Source organism: Barbatula barbatula (genome assembly GCF_947034865.1).
Source record: "Barbatula barbatula genome assembly, chromosome: 19".
Lineage (NCBI taxonomy): Eukaryota > Metazoa > Chordata > Actinopteri > Cypriniformes > Nemacheilidae > Barbatula > Barbatula barbatula.
The window spans coordinates 16777933-16794971 of NC_136782.1; the positions used below are offsets into that span (position 1 = coordinate 16777933).

At 36.8% G+C, this 17039-nt stretch overlaps 1 protein-coding gene across 1 annotated transcript; it reads left to right on the forward strand.

Moving 5' to 3' along the window:
* Positions 1–1894: 1894 nt before the first annotated feature.
* Positions 1895–12516, forward strand: rxfp2b (relaxin family peptide receptor 2b; the record flags this gene model as incomplete). The annotated part of the gene is made up of 17 exons (XM_079480668.1): positions 1895–2057; positions 2307–2384; positions 2501–2606; positions 3424–3495; positions 4458–4529; positions 5139–5210; positions 5769–5840; positions 5996–6070; positions 6997–7068; positions 7394–7465; positions 7565–7636; positions 8394–8465; positions 8674–8745; positions 9053–9282; positions 10329–10739; positions 11725–11943; positions 12254–12516. 17 exons carry the CDS (start codon positions 1895–1897, stop codon positions 12514–12516), a joined length of 2193 nt encoding a protein of 730 aa, XP_079336794.1.
* Positions 12517–17039: the final 4523 nt, after the last annotated feature.

Genomic DNA, 17039 nt, shown 5'->3' on the forward strand with positions numbered 1-17039 from the left:
GTTAATACGTTTACTAATGTTAACAAATGCTGTACAGTGTTACCCTGGTATGTTTTACTGTTAGTTATTGATTTAAAAGTTGAACAAAATAAATTGACCATGTTTTTGGCATGATTGATTTGAAGTACCATGGTTTTACCACAAATATAAACTTTGGTGAAATTATGGTGAGACCGTTATAAATGTTACTAGTTAAACTTTGTCTTTGGTATTTTTTGTATTTGTTTTGTCTGCAGCATAGACACCAAGTTTTGTACGTGATAAAGACAAAATGTTCAAATGTCTTTCAATCTGAACCTTATTTGTATGTAACTCATTGGAACAAACGCAGGCAGTGAAAAGGGCTGTAATTGAGACTTCACTATGTATGTTAAAAATACTTTTTAACATCATTTTTAGTAATAAGTTTTACTCAATGCTGTGAACTGGGTTTAGCTCGATACGCTCTTAAGAAACAAACATGATGTCAAAATGATTTGGGTGATGATGCACGAGTCAAGGGCTTTTTATATATTTCTTAAATCGGGTTAACTAGTTCTATTGGTGAAAGTAACTGTGTTTTGTGTCAGATTGATAACCATTTGTAGTAAATTTGTGGTTAAAATGGTTTTGCTACAATCTAAAAAAAATGGGTAGAGTTAAACTATTGTTAATTTTAGTAAGGGATTATGTGCTCCCAAAATGTCATTAGTAAGTTAAAAGTATGAACGGTGTAATGATTTTAGGATTCCCATATCCAGAGACATTAAAGTCTAGATATACAGTAAGTGAGCTCTTTGTTCCTGCACCTAAACTATTAGACATTTTTTTAACCTTTTTAATTCCCCATGAACCGGAAGTTGTGATAATTTTAACCCATTTCCGAGGTTGTTGCCAGAAGGGATACAGCCACTGCTGGAAGTGGTGCAAAACCTGGCCATATCATTTCTATAAATTACATTAGCTAACGCTAACGCCAACACCTACCCTAAACCTAACCTTAAAATAATAAAATAATATGAATCAACTGTTTTCAACGTGACCCAAATTACGCGGTACTGAAGTGCGCATGTCCATTGGAGGAAGCTGTATCCCTTCTAGCAAAACCCATTTCCGAGAGAATTGGAATTTCTATTATGATGAATCGTGGGCATGGCTTTCGTCTTTCTCTGTGATTTGATTGGATGTATAAAAACAGCCGTTGCATTTTGAAATGGAACAGGCAGCAGACTGACAGTTGAAGGGGAGGAGTAAATGGATCATAGACATCAAACATGCGTAATTTCATTACAGGGAGGAAGTGCATATTCAGATTTTAACTAAAGATCACGAGGGCACATGGATTTTAAAAAGAGAATGACGCACATTGATAAACTATTTACAATAAGCGCTGCAATATTTAATGAAAAAATGGGCATTGTAATTTTTAATTTCACTGGGACTTTAAAGGTGTAATACATATCTGTGTTCTGCTTATTTTCTTATGTTCTTCTCTCTTTTTTAGATGCACCTAATAACTGTCAAACAGTAGATTTGCATTGCACATTTGCACTGATTGGAATTCATTGCTGATAAAATTCAAGCTGTTCTAGTCTTTGAAGCATGTGGCATCTGCACATATTGTATAAAGAAGTAATAGTGTTATAATGTAACACTCAAAGGAACTGGATTCATTTAGTCATAGTCTGCACATTTGTTCTTTTCCTCTAGGCATTTAGAACTATTCGGTAGATTATCTAGAATGAATATTATCTAATAAGCCAAGCATTTAAAATGTGAATATCCTTGTTCTTGTTCAGTTCTGAAACGTGGAATGGCACTTTATTAATGTGTCTATTATAAACACAAAAAACAAAGATTACTATTTTTATCATATATAACATGACCATAATTTAAAAGCCTTAAAAAGGAAGGCATGTTCTTGTGTGTCGTATTAGCAGCTGGGCTGGACAGCAGGCCTGTTGAAGAATGTCCGCTGGGACACTTTCCATGTGGGAATGTGAGCATTTGTCTGCCACAGGTTCTTCACTGCAACGGCCAAAATGACTGTCCTAATGGAGCTGATGAGGACAACTGTGGTTAGAGCTGTTTCATACTCAACAAACACTTACACATACTTTAAACAAACACATATTTACTTATATAGTTGTATATTAACTTAAAATGCCCTGTTGGGGTAGATAAATAAATAATCTAAATATTGGTAAAAAAGTATACGTATAATCACCACAAACCTTTTATTAACAGTGTTTGTGTCTGTTTTTGTGTGTGTGTTCAACTTGACCTCTTCTTGATCGACCGTTGAATCTTCGGCCATCTCTCTGAAGGGGACAACAGTGGTTGGGCAGACCTCTTTGACCGGACATTTGAACGGGTTTATCCGCAAGAACTTGCAACAGACTGCCGTAAAAATACACTTTATCTCATGAACATAGTGTTTTTAAGGCTGGAATGACTTTGCAAAGATCTTGCATGATGTCTACTGTAATGTTGTGTGTGTCTTTTCTGTCTTGTCTTTTAGATGTGGAGAAGTTCCCTCATCGCTGCCAGTGCATTAATACAGAGGTTCACTGCGTGCATGTCAGCTTGAAGTCCATTCCGCAGGTGTCATCAAACGTTACCTCCCTGTACGCAACCTTCATTCAAACCTTTATTGTCAGCATGCATAATGAATTAGAGCCATACTTTGCTACGGCTGATGTTGGTATAATAGACCTGGCCTGCTTACAGAAAACTTACAAGTTTAATAGCAAGTAAAAGGATGTAAAAGGAAGTAAATAGACTGTGGGTCGGGTAACACTTTTGGGTCTCACAGTGGAATTGATGGTTCACGTGGCTGTTGTAACGAAAAACGCAAAACGGAGCGTAGTCCAATTGATAACTAAGTAGCAATGACGTTGGTTTTGATATCTTACCGTAAAGTATTTCTGAATTGTATATTTCATTCATGCAATGACAAGGAATGTAAAAACTACAGACCTTTTCGGAAGACGTAAACTACGCTGGTCGAAAGCTGGTCCAGAAGAACTTCCTGTTTCAGTTTTTCACAAAATCTTTTATAAAAGACAACCAACAGAACATTTATGGCCAAATCTAAATGTTAAACTAATATCTTTAGGATTGTATTATACCGTATATGTAAGATAAAATAATCATAAATACATGAAAACTGAAACCGAAAGTGCTTCTGAACCAGTGTTTACATTTTGGAAAGTGGTATGCCTATACCCAATTAAAAGAGACTTAATGTGTATTTGTTGTTTTGTTGTTGTTTTCATCATTTTGGTTGATCTTGAGAAACATGTCTATGTGGGTTTTGGTCTAAAAATGTTTGCTTCTCATAAAAAAAATTACATTTAACTAAGAGCAAAGGTCTTTATGAAATATAATATTTAACAAAGTAAACAAGGTTTTAAGACATTTGTTTGTGTTGCTTTTGGACAGGTCCCTGAAGAGCAATGAGATTCGCGTAATACCTGATGAGGCTTTCATCAAATACATCCATCTACAGAGACTGTGAGTATTAATACATATTTCTGTTTGAGCCCTGTTGTGTTCAGTATAATATAAACTTGTGCTGAAAGGTATCAAAGCGATGTTAGCGCTGCAAACAAGGTCTACAGTCATTGATTTTGTAAGACCTTGCTAAGGTAGACTGTTAATCTTTGTCTTACATTGACTTTAATGAGCCGTGCAAATCAACAAACAGAATCTTGTTTAATGAAACTAAGTTTGTTCCACAAGTGATGTGACACACACACAAAAACCGAGTAGTTCTATAAGCCGATACTAAAAAACTGAGAATGAAGTCTGTTGATAGACGCTCATGATCACATTTCTGCTGCATCTGGGTTTTTTTTATTATGAGGCCATGGGCGCATTCGGTTACAGTAAATCCTGCTTTCTGCCGCTTGTTAATCTCAATGTTGGCAGGTTCCTTTACAGCATGCTATTAAACCTTGGATTCTCTTTGTTGCTATCTTGTGAATAATGACCCTATATTAAAAGAACCAGCAGATGGGCGTTAGGCTTAAAACTGATGTGGACAGGCATGAAAATGCTGGTGACAAGCGTTAAAAGCGTTTAGTTGTTTATTCTTAAAAAGATGCTGGTGCATGGAATTGCTCACTGATATCACATTAACATATATGTCATTTTGACTCACAATAGTCCATAAATGCATAATATCAAACTAAGTGGTAAGTGGTTATCTAAGATAAAATGTGATTCGGTTGTAACCTCTGCTCAACAAGATGCATATATTGTATGAATAAAGTGTAACATCACTGTCTTTAAAACCTTTAATAGATTAAACATGCATGGTTTAAATAAAGCTGAGTCGCTTTATAACTACACTTTGTTTCAGGTTTGTTATTAATAAATACAGCAGTAAAATCCCCCTTTTTAACAGGTTAGCTGTCACTCAACCCCACTGTATACATGTTTAACCCAACCACCTGTTGTATTTTCTTCTCTAGATTTCTCCAGGAGAATTGCATTGGCACTGTTTATCCTGAGGCGTTTACTGGGTTATTCAGACTGCAGAAACTGTAAGTGCCTGAAACAACCAATAAGCTGTTGACGAACACATATTGTGTTAAATATGTCCACCAAACGTATTTTCGTAATAGATCTGGGCAACTAAACATACTATACACAGTTATATGCAAAAAGATTCTTTCAAAAATCTTGTTTTTATGTTATCATGTTTTTATTGTGTTTCACAATTTTTACTTAATCAAATCTACCCAAATGCAGATTTATTCATATTACTTTGAATGCACAAACACGATTCTTTAAAAGCTGAGGTTTCAGTTTTTGCAAATGAAATGCATTCTGTTTTTTATACAAAAAGTACTCGGAAAAGATCAAATTTTGGGTGAATTCTAATAGAAATATTCGAGTTATTCAGATTATAAATGTTTTATTTGCACTTAATCAATTTAAACTTTATATTTCATTGATTTTACAGCTTTAAAATGTCCAAATATTTTTTATTTGTGTAAAAAAGTGAAGCTTACATTTTTAGACAAGTTGCAATACAAAACGTGTTGTCCCAATAAATAACACATATATATGAATCTGTCCTTAACTGAACACAAAAAGTGTTGTTTTAACATAACTGCTTTTAAATTGTAGACTCCTGTCTTGTGTTGCAGGTCACTGAGCCAGAACTGCATCTCTTTGCTTCCTCCTGGCGTGTTCCGTGATCTTCATAAACTCAAGTGGCTGTGAGTAAAACCATAAACTAATGTCTACACATAAAAAAAGCTCTTAAAACTGCCCGGATTCAAGGACAAAAGGATTTAAGTGTTTATATGAGTCATAAAATCCATATTAGAATAATAATTTGGCTGAGATAGCAGTAGTGGCCAAGTGTTAACTACTGTAGGTTAGGACAACCAGCACCGATAAATCAGCGACATGAATCATCCAAAACCACAGATAAACCCATAGCAAACTTCGCAAAGTGGTTGGAACTTTAATGCATTTGGCAGACTTTTATCCAAACCGATTTAGGCTGTATTAAATCTTTATGTCTTTTTTTAGTATAGATTACGTAATTGTACTGGAAACACATCCCTGCATACATAAAACAATTCTTATGACTTAGACATAACAAAATGAAAACTTTTAATGATTTTTTAAAATGTTTTGAAAACTGAATTAAAAACAGCTAGCAGGGCAGCATCTTATCCGTATTAAAGCTATTCATTGTCAAGGTAAACAAAACATTATTTTAGCTGGTGGCATACAGGTTTTGAAGTTTTTCGTTTCATCTCATACAGAATTTTGGATGACAACCCTATCACAACAATTACAGTAAACACATTTCCCGGCCTGAATTCTCTGTTTTTTCTGTAAGTGTCATTGTTTATTTATCTTTAAAGAGTTACATTTATCTTTCTTGCTTTGATTTAAATTCATTTTGTTATTTGTATGCAGAGCGTGTCATTCTTCCTAACTAGCACTTAAAATGCTCTTTCCGGTTCTCTTCATCTAATGCTCTGTCCAGATCAATGGTGAACACTTCTATGGAACAGCTGCCTTCTGCCAGACTCTGCACCCACATGCCATTCCTCAGCTGGCTGTAAGTATCCGCTTCTCTTTTACATTTTTATAATATAAATTACAACAAAATCTACCCCAGCAGTTGACCCTTCATTGGAAGAAAGATATTCATTTACTTGAGACTGGCAATGACTTACGGCAGTTGTCAAGACACATGTTGCATGAGTTGCATGTTGACGCAAAAGGATGCATGACAATCCAAACGGAATAGACTGCTAGTGTAAGACTACTGTTTAGAAACCGTAGTGCTGTTGGGAACTATGGGCTCTAAAATATCAAAATGATTAAATGTTTTCCTCCATAGCTCTGTTTAGCTGTTTCCTTGTTTACCATGAAGTTTCAACACCGTTTTTCTTTTGTAGTAATATTTGAAGGCTATTGTAAAAGCTTGACATTGTAACATAAAATTAAAGTCGAAGCACCGTGTCCGAGAAAGCCCAGATACTCCCGTTTCTATATCATTTAAATGCTAACTAGATTTAGAAGAAAACCTTTTTGTAAACAAAATAAAAAACAACCATTTCACGAATCGCATGTAAAAGTAAGGAGAGTCAGGAGAGCATATTCACTTCCAAAAAAAAGTCAAAAACCTGTAGCACACAGTGTACATTTTTAGAGTTTTTCCACGGTAACACCCCAGCCTGGTTTAAACGCTGTCGAAATGATACTTGGGGCTCATCCTTCTTGCTATCATCTCCTTGTAGCACAGGAACAGTGTGTACTCATAAAAAATTGTTCTCTCCTCGGCCATGAGGTTTGTCACTGACAGCCAAGCACAAAAGGAAGATGAGGATTTTCCTTATCAGTCCATGCGTTTATCTGCTTTCAAGTAAATCCCATAAGCCTTTAGCTGGCATATTACTTTTTTATATCTTTTATTTGATCAACGTGTTTGGTGCATTATGAATTTCCTTCTTACATTTATCTATATAATTCTAATCACAGGGACATTGAGGGCAACCGCATAAAGACTGTGGGCATGTCAACCTTTCTCACTTGTGAACATCTAACCGTGCTGTGAGTATTACTGTACAAAACAAAACACAGCGTTCTTTTAGAGCTGGAGAGAACACTATAAAAGAAGCTACTGTGTTTATGTATGTGCAGCACCCACAAAATAACATTCTGTTATTCTTTAACATTATACCTGATGTCATGTATGCCGTATGCTTCTCTAACTTTGTTAGACAAAACATATTGAGTGTCATGATATTTTGAGCAGATAGTGACACAAGAGAGTTTATTATTATTATCATTAAGTGGAATCACAGTGTTGTATATTACAAATCCCCATCATAGCTCCCGTAGATGATATGTAGGATCTTCTGTCTCTGTTCTTTAGGTCACTGAGAGATAATCTTATCAAGACTTTGCCAGAGAACACTTTTCATACCCTGCGTATGCTGGGAGACCTGTGAGTGACTGTGGCACATTGCAGTCAATGCTTGAAGAGGATTATTGAGTAGACATAAAGTGGGATTTTAGCATGTGACATGTCTTTATTGTTTTACAGGGATTTGTCCATAAACCAACTACAGGCACTGCCAGTCAGTATATTCAGGGATTTGTCTTCATTGCAAATTCTGTGAGTATGGGTTGCCAAGTGAAAAATAATTGGGGATTAAGAAGTGAAAAATGGATCGTGAGTGTGTATTTTAAAGGGATAGCGCACCCAAAATTCATGTCGTTTTAAAACTAAATCAAAATAAAAGCAGAATTCAAAGCTGCTAAACTGTTCCATACAATGAAACCGGATAGTGACTAGAGACAGATTAAATAAATTACAGGTTTTTCTTTTTTTGGTGAACTATTTCTTAAGGATTCAGTGCTGTATGTAGAGTTTGCACACATCTTTTGAAGGTATACAATATATATTAAAAGACCATTTCAAAATTCAAAAACAGTTTCTGAATTTTCTATTTATAGATACGTGTTTAGATAAAATGATCATTTTTGTTTAATTCTGTGAACTACATACAATATTTCTCCCAAATAAAAAAAGATTTGAATTGATTTACAGAAAATGAAAACAGGTCGAAATAACAGAAAACTGTAAACAAGCATTACAGCAGCAATATTTCACGTATTTAGGAAAAGATCCCAAAAATTGTTTTCTGATAAACTCAATTTGTATCACAGTTTTCATGTGTCTCGCTATGCTGTCAGTCTTTCACATTTCTATTGGATGACTTTGTCACCCCTAAAGTTTGGAAAATCCATAAATGCTGATTAAATGAAAATTTGGAGTGGTCTCTTAATATCTGCAGCTGTCTCTTTACTTTAGTTTTGTAAACTTTCCGATGAGTGCAGCTCTTGTTTTGAAAGTGTGTTTTCGTTCGTAGGAATCTATCCCAAAACCCAATGGACCACATTCACCCAGGTCAATTTGACCATCTACTTCAGCTTCAATCTCTGTAAGTTAAATCTCTGGAGATTTGTTTATCCTAAAATGCGATGTGTTATATTCTATAATCACATGACAAACATAGCTTTCAAAGATGTGTTCTTGAAACAGGGAAAGCCTTGCGTGATAAGCCATAAAGATTCATTTAAACAGCAAGGTGGACGTCTCAGACTGGAGAGCAGATTGTCAATCAATACTAAAACTCTGCTTTTTTACAGTGGCCTGGAGGGAGTAGAGATACCAAACATCAAGACGCGGATGTTTCGGCCCATGGCTAACCTTTCCTACATGTAAACAGATATTTCCATATTTATCTTACATTGTCTTTTATTTATATTTCTTATTTATATATTTTTTAAATGACATGTTATTTTTCTATTTGCTTAAAAGACAAAAAGTATAACATAAGTCTCATCCGAATATGTTGTACACTCAAAATAAAAATACTACCTGTTCTGCCCTATTTGTTGGCACCGTAGTGTCAGAAATTATACATGTGATGAATCTGCCGTAGCTTGATTTAATATAAAACACTATTTAAATGACATTTTTAAAAAATATGACATATTCATTTCATCTCATCATTAATGTTTGCAGATATTTCAAGAAGTTCCAGTACTGCTCTTACGCCCCACACGTGCGCAAGTGTAAACCCAACTCAGATGGGCTCTCGTCTTTTGAAGATCTGCTAGCTAACGTTGTCCTGCGTGTCTCTGTCTGGGTCATGGCTTTCATTACCTGTTTCGGGAACCTCTTCGTCATCGGGATGCGAACGGTCCTGCGGGCTGAAAACAACCTGCATGCTCTGTGCATTCAAGTTTTGTGCTGTAAGTAATAAAATGTATACACATTTCATTAAATTAGAACAAATTAACACCGATGCGTCCGGTGTAGACACAGTGTCACTGTTCAAAATTGTGCGACATCACCTGTGTATAGCCTATGAAACATGCTGTACATAAAAGCTTTCTCAAACCACACTAATGATGGCAGAAGGGACAAACATGTGTTTCTAAGGCTGTATCTGCTATACTTGGATAACAGCTATTATGAAACCCATGTGACGAAGGCAGAGACAGCTGGTACTTGTGGAAACCGTTTTCTAGGGCACCAAGCTCTCAAATGCACCTTAATATCCTCTTTATCATGGAGAAGCATATTACATTTGGAAGCTATAAATGTCTCCCAAAATTTTCATTTATTTCCAAATACGGTTGGATCAGTCGTCTCACTACAGGACTCTACTGTCATTTATATCTGACGTGTGTGAGACAGCGGTTAACATTGGACGTACTTGGATCGTCTGAAACCTGTGTTCCGTAGTCTCACTAACTGACTGTGTCTTATAAGCAAATTAAGTGTTTCATTTCTGACAGTTTCAAGGCTGATATCAAGCTTGAAAGGCTGTCATGATCGGACAGAAAATCTATCGCCCTGTCACAATTCCCTATACGCAGGATTCGCTCTCTATTACAATCACCTCCAGCAATCGATTCAAGCTCTTCCTAGTATGTCTTTGGTGTTGTTGACCCCCGTTTGCTGGAGTTACTGGGCTGGTGCCATGAATCAATACACCCTGACTGACGTACTGTAGGAACGGCTTCCAATTTGACCTGCAATGTTATTACCACTTGTGGTTTTGTTTTGTCGGAATTACATTTTATAGATTCATGTGCATAAATACCCCAAGCAAGCTATTCAATTATTAACAGATTTTGCTTGTGTGATCAAATAAGTACATTTGACATTAACGTATACACATTTGGTGCTTTTAGCTGTTCCCTTGGAATAAAACACTTTACTTATTAAGCTGAAAGAGTGAAAGGTAATAGCGAATGATATGCTCTTTAAACAATGCTTCATTTGTCCCCAGGTGCGGATTGCCTGATGGGGGTCTATCTGTTCTTTGTGGGGGTCTTTGATGTGAAGTTTCGCGGCGAGTACAACAAGAACGCTCAGCTTTGGATGGACAGCCTGGAGTGTCGCGTCATTGGCTTCCTGGCTATGCTGTCCTCTGAAGTTTCCGTCATGTTGCTCACTTACTTGACCGTGGAGAAATTTCTGGTCATTGTTTTTCCTTTTAGCCACTTGAGACCGAGCAGGCGTCAAACGTTCGCTGTCCTGATCTCTATATGGCTCCTGGGTATCTCCATAGCGGCAGTGCCTCTGCTCAATGAAGAGATGTTTGGAAATTACTACGGACACAATGGAGTGTGTTTTCCCCTTCATTCAGAGCGTCTGGAAAAGCCCATTGCTAAAGGATATTCCACTGGCATTTTTCTTGGTAAGGATAACGTAACAAAACATTGAAGTCAGGGACTAATCCTGTAAAACTAAAATTTGATGCATGGTAAACATTTGCTTACATATCAATGGAATTTTTTTTATTATAAACAGTATACAGGCATTTTAAAACAATGTTGTGTCAGCCTCACAAGAACTGGCAAGGAACAGACATTTTGAAGAAGACATAGTTGACCCAAATGTGAAAATCATTTATTTACTCTAATCATTTATTCACTCTCATGTCATAAATTTCTTCAGTTGAACAAAAACATTTTTAGATTCCAATAGTATGTCGAGCTAACAATGCGACGCTTCAAAAACACATATTTGATGCTTCGGATTTTAGGATAGGATTAACATAAAAATATTCTGTAACATTAAACCATTAATATAACAATGACTAACAGATTTCCGGGTTGAGGTGATAAATATCTTAAATCCGACACGACGACGAGTCGCGAGACACGCGAGAACGTTTCAGCGTTTAGCGTTATCGACGTGCCGCCATGTTTGAACGTAACGTAACCGCTCTGATTTTTTATGTTAACATGGACGTGAAAGTTATTGATAAATATTTCTCACTTCCTTTCACAAATCGTTTCGCGTTAGAAAACATTAGAAGAGTTTGGTTCCAAAATGAGATAACTACAAATATATTTTTTTTACTGTGCATTCCAATTCATTTCAATCTAACTGCAGTTGGTTTGTTTTGATATAAGCCCTAATAACTCATAAAATACAATAAAAACATTACAAAATAAACATGATTTTTGACCAATTTTAAAAACGTAGTTACCTAATTTTTCCGAACTCTTCCTTTATAAACCAAATGGAGTAATTTGGATTACTTTAAATGATGGATCTGTGCGCATTTAGGAGCTGTATGTTGACTCCCATGCAGAACAAGTTGGCTTAGCCTTAGACATGTACATTTCTGTCTGCTGTTCTACAATTAGTTTTGTTTTTATACCTTACCTGTGTAGGACTTAACCTGGTGGCCTTCCTCATCATTGTCATCTCCTACTCCAGTATGTTTTACTCCATCTACAAGACAGGCATCAATGCTGCGGAACTGCACGGTCGGCTGCACAGGGATGTGGCCATGACCCAGCGTTTCTTCTTTATTGTGTTCTCTGATGCCCTCTGCTGGATTCCCATATTCCTGGTCAAAATCCTGTCGCTGCTACAAGTTGAGATACCAGGTTAGTGTATATACTGTGTGGGCAGTGTAGAGAAATAGCCTTTTTTTAGAGAGAGATAGGAGAAATCACGAGGCTGTCACAAGTGATGTAGGCTATAAATCATCAGACATTATCATAGACAGACTTTCTTGAAGGTTTAGTGACTATATTTAACCAGCTGCGTTCATGATTTGAGTTTACAGTAGATTGGTATGAAATGATGCCTTCTACGTTTAATATGATCTATCTTTAGGTCTTTTCGTGCTGTTTCTAGGCATATAGATGTACTGTTTATTAAAAAATGTCTTCTCTTATCTTTTATCTCTCTCAGGGACCATCACGTCATGGGTTGTGGTCTTCATCCTCCCCATCAACAGTGCCTTAAATCCCATCCTGTACACGCTTACCACCAGCTTCTTCAGAGAGCAGGTGGAACTTTTATGGTGCCATTGGCAGAGGCCACCAAAGCTCAAACCGGACCGCAAAAGCCTCACCTGTTCTGTTATGTACATGGACCCATCGAGATCTTCCTACTACCATCGCAGCTACATTCCACAGACGTCTATCTTAGGCATAAATGCCAGCTATAGATGAAGGTGCCCAGCATAAGCAGATACACAGAGTTAAAAAAGTGACTTTAAAGGTGTTTTTAAAGCTCTTTGGTGTTCCACTGGTACGTCTTGGCGTCATGGACTGAGATTGGAACTGTTCTCGTGAAGCAGTAATGGTCCTTCACATTGTAGGTTTGTGCTTGATCGTGTATCTGAAGATGTCATGGTTGTACGTGGCAAATAAAGAGTAAGCAGAAACTTTTCCAGAGCTTACATTGGCGGAAGGAGCCTCACTGTCCTCGCTTCTCGGTGGATTGACAGTTACAACGAGTGCTGGTTGTCTTTTTAACTGTGAACTAAATGAAGTGGACAGATATGTGTATACAGTTGTGTTCAAATTAATAGCAGCGTGTTTAAAAAATGAGTAAAGCTCAAAATACTTATAATAACTTTTATTTCAATACACAAATGCATTAAGAGCACTGCACATTCTAGTCGAAATCAAAACATGAAGATCAAATGTGTTATTACTCTACAGAAAGTGAAGAAAAGTGAATGTTAGGTTGTCCAAAAAAATGGCAGTGTTTTTCTTTACAAAGTCAAACATTTACTGTATGAATTGAAAAATGCTTGAAGATTTAGTGTTCTTGTGAATCCCTAAACAAGTAATATTAAGTTGTATAGCCACGGTTTCTGAGAACTGGTTCACATCTGTGTTGCATGGAGTCGACTAACTTCTGGCACCTGGGAACAGGTATACCAGCCCAGGACGATGGCACTACAGACCACAATTCTTATTGGATTAAGGTCCGGAGATTGGGCTGGCCGCTTCATAACGTTTATCTTGTTTTTCTGAAACCAAGATGCTGCTCGCTTACCTGTGTGTTTGGGGTCGTCGTCCTGTTGAAACACCCATTTCAAAGCCATTTCCTCTTCGGCATTAGGCAACATGACCTCTTTAAGTATATTAATGTCCTCAAACTGATCCATGATCCTCGGAATTCGATAAATTGTAGTATAAGAAACATCCCCATATCATGATGCTTGCGCCACCATGCTTCACTGTCTTCACAGTGTGTGGCTTAAATTGTAACCTCAGCACATTTTGTGGGGGCTTCTAGCCCATAGCTTGGCTTTATATAGGCGTCTTCTAATTGTTACAGTACTCACAGGTTACATCAGACTTACTGTGATCACCCTGGAGCTGATCATTGGCTGAGTCTCTGCCCTTTGGGCCACTTTTTCCATCCATTCGAATGGTAGTTTTCTGTTTCCTTAGACATCTTTCTGGTTTGGTAGCCATTTGAAAGCATTTGATATCATTTTAGCTGGTGAGCCTATCATTTACTGCACTTCTTTATATGTTTCCCTCTCTAGTCAATTTTTTAATTGATTCTTCTGAACAATGTCTGGAATGACCCATTTTACTCAGACTTTCAGAGAGAAATGCACAGTACAACATTTGCTGCCTTCTTGATAGACACATTCTTTTTCAGAGAATGATTTACATCTCTATTTAAACTCTATTGAACACCTCCTTTTCAATTAATGATTCAATTACACAGAATTAGCAGCATTCATGTCATGACTGTTGGGTCTGTTGCTTTTCTATTACTCTAAAATATTTGCCATATGAAAATATAATTTCAATCCCAAAACAGTGACTGATCTGGCTAGTGATGTTGGACTGCTATTATTTTGAACACATGATGTATGATTTTTGTATGTGTCATTTAGTTTATCTAAGAAACAATTGCATTTTTCTAATAAAACATTGACGTTACCGTCCCCTTAATTAATTTTAGTTTTGAGGCAGTCAGAGATATTGTGGTTCTTTATCATTTTTACTCTTGTTGACTCAAGCAGTAGCAAGCATGTAAAACTGGCTCATGTTTTCAATTCATACAGTTTACATTCCTTCAGTTTACAAGCCGTAATACATTTACATTTAGTCATTTAGCAGACGCTTTTATCCAAAGCGACTAACAAAGAGTTCAGGGAGCAATAAGCGATATGTCTTAAAAGATCAATAGTACATTAGGTGCTAATACAAAGTTCCTAGTTTCAACAAAAGCTAGACCACTACCTGTTGAGAGAAGAGGGTTAGTGTACTTTTTTTAATTTGTCTGTAAATAAAGTTCGTTTTCATCACAATTGTTGTAAAATAGTTAATTAGAATAGATAAATGAATATCAAAAAACGTGTTTCTACTATTAACTTTAAACCAAAAAATTGCGGAATGGTTTATTTTTTATTTTTATTTTTGTATAATGCTTTATTGAACCTTTTGCTATAACAAAACAATGTTACAACAGAAACTTAACAAAGAAACACTTTGAAAAGAGAGAGAAAAAAACATTTCCATGCCTCGAAACAGACAAGACAAAAATAAAGAATAACAATAAAACAGGTAAAAAACAAATACATGAGAGGGAGTTACACACATAATATAAATAAATATAAAATTACAAATTAAATAGGTTGAAAAGCTTATAATCAGTGCAAATTTTACAAGTCCTTTGTGCTTTCATATTGGAAGAAAACATAATTGTTTTTAAATACAGTTTTATCTCTTGTAGAAAAACTATAAAAATAGGTTTGCTATTCGAAAATGTACATTTATGTATATAAAATTTACACAGAGAAAGAAATAGGTTGATTATAAAACAAGCATTTTGGTCACCTTCAAAAAATCCAAAAATAACAGTTTGGGGTTCAACTTGCGGAATGGTTACCATGGCATTCAAGAGCGCATGACGCTATCGCTTTCAGAGGGAGGGGATTACATCGGTGGGAGGAGCTTAACCGTACTCGCTTCTCGGTTGATTGACAGTTACAACCAGGCAAAGGCTGCTCGCACCTCGAGGGCAAGTGCTTGAATTCACCGCGATCCCATCAACTTTTAAAAATGGAGCTGTGATCGCGGACAGTCGTCTTCTCTGAGGTACGTTTATTTCAGCGACCACGCGAATGAGGTCGTCATCTGTGTTAATCCACACTCTCCGTAAAATATTAATAACTTCAACCCTCTCTTTTAAACTCCGAGCCCTGAAATTGTGCTGTACCTGCTGTAAGCGTTATAATGTCTGTTATAGTGGTGGAAAAGTGATGCGTGATGCGTAATGCGTGATGCGTGATGAGGCTGCAACATGTTGCGCATGTGGGTATTTTGGGATGAACTAGCATCAAACACAAACTGACGTCTCTCCATTTAACTTGAGACGCAAGTGCGCAACTATTGTTTTTAATGTTATTTATTGTAAATGTAAGTCGGTTTGCTGTCATGCTCGTTTATATTATCGGACGGACTCAATTTAAAGCCTTGGGCAGGTTTCTGTGGCTGCCATAGGTGATACTACAGGGGCCACACTTGTACGTTATTGAAATGCGTGTTGTTTGGGAATTCAACAAAAAAGAGGAACAGTAAATGCTTAATATGCCAAGATCTTATTTATAAATGTAAATTTGTGTAAATGGGATCAAATTGGAAAGAGTAAAACATTCATATATATTTACATAAGTTCAAAGTTCAGTTTAACAAAAGTGAAATGTTAGGGGTTCTCCATGTTTCTTGTGATGTTATAAAAAGACAATTTAGTTAAATTTAGACACGGATGTAAAATATTCAGAAAGATAACTAATAATTTAGATGTCAAGAAGCGTTATGTATAATGTAGGAGGATGGATGTGAACAGTTTGTGTGAAGGTGCATTTGTGGTTGCGAGCAACTGCAATGTCCGTGTCTGTTTTCTATTATATAATAATGATGATTCTCGCTTGTGGAAAAGAAAATAGTGAATCTATCAGAGAAATGTGAATTGATGACCTTGCGCAATGCAAGTGTTTGTTTGAACGTCATCCCAGAGAACACAGCAAAGTCTCAACTCGGAGCTTTGATCAGAACATCCCAGCTTGTTTCTCAGGCAACCGTGCTGCCGTTCACTACTATAAATATGCGAGTAGGTGGGCAGGAGTTTTATAATCTGCTATAGTCGTGTTCTTCCTCCAGCTTTTGTGTTCTTCATGTTGTGTTTCATCTTGAGTGCATATGAATCTCTCCAATTAACCTGGAGTTCAGTTATGACTTGGCATGCACGTTGCACATCAGACAAAGGCCCGATACCCAGCGTCTTTACCTGTCACCCGAGACACCTGATGTCTTTTGTGAGTGCCAGGCGCTTGATTGTTGAACCCGAGTCAACGGCTGATTTCCTCTTTCCATCTTGAAGACTGAACAATGAGCGTTTGTTAGACGTATCGATGCCGGCTGCAGAAAAGGACGGAATCACCTGGCTGTAACTGGATATAAGCGGTGCTGCTGGTGTCAGTGCCACTATCTCTCTTTGAAGAGTTGCTAGCTCCACCCCCAAATGTTTCCCAGCAGTTTGATTGGATGCCAGATATTTCCCCCGCCTCTGCCCGCTAACAGGCAAGCAGTTACAGGTGCAGGGTGAAGAAGACCCAGATGCCCTGAAAGACCCCATTATCACAAGAGCAGAAAAAAGAGTACTTGAATGCTGAAAACATGAGCCTCTTAACCCTGGGAAAGAGAAAGATACGCTTATT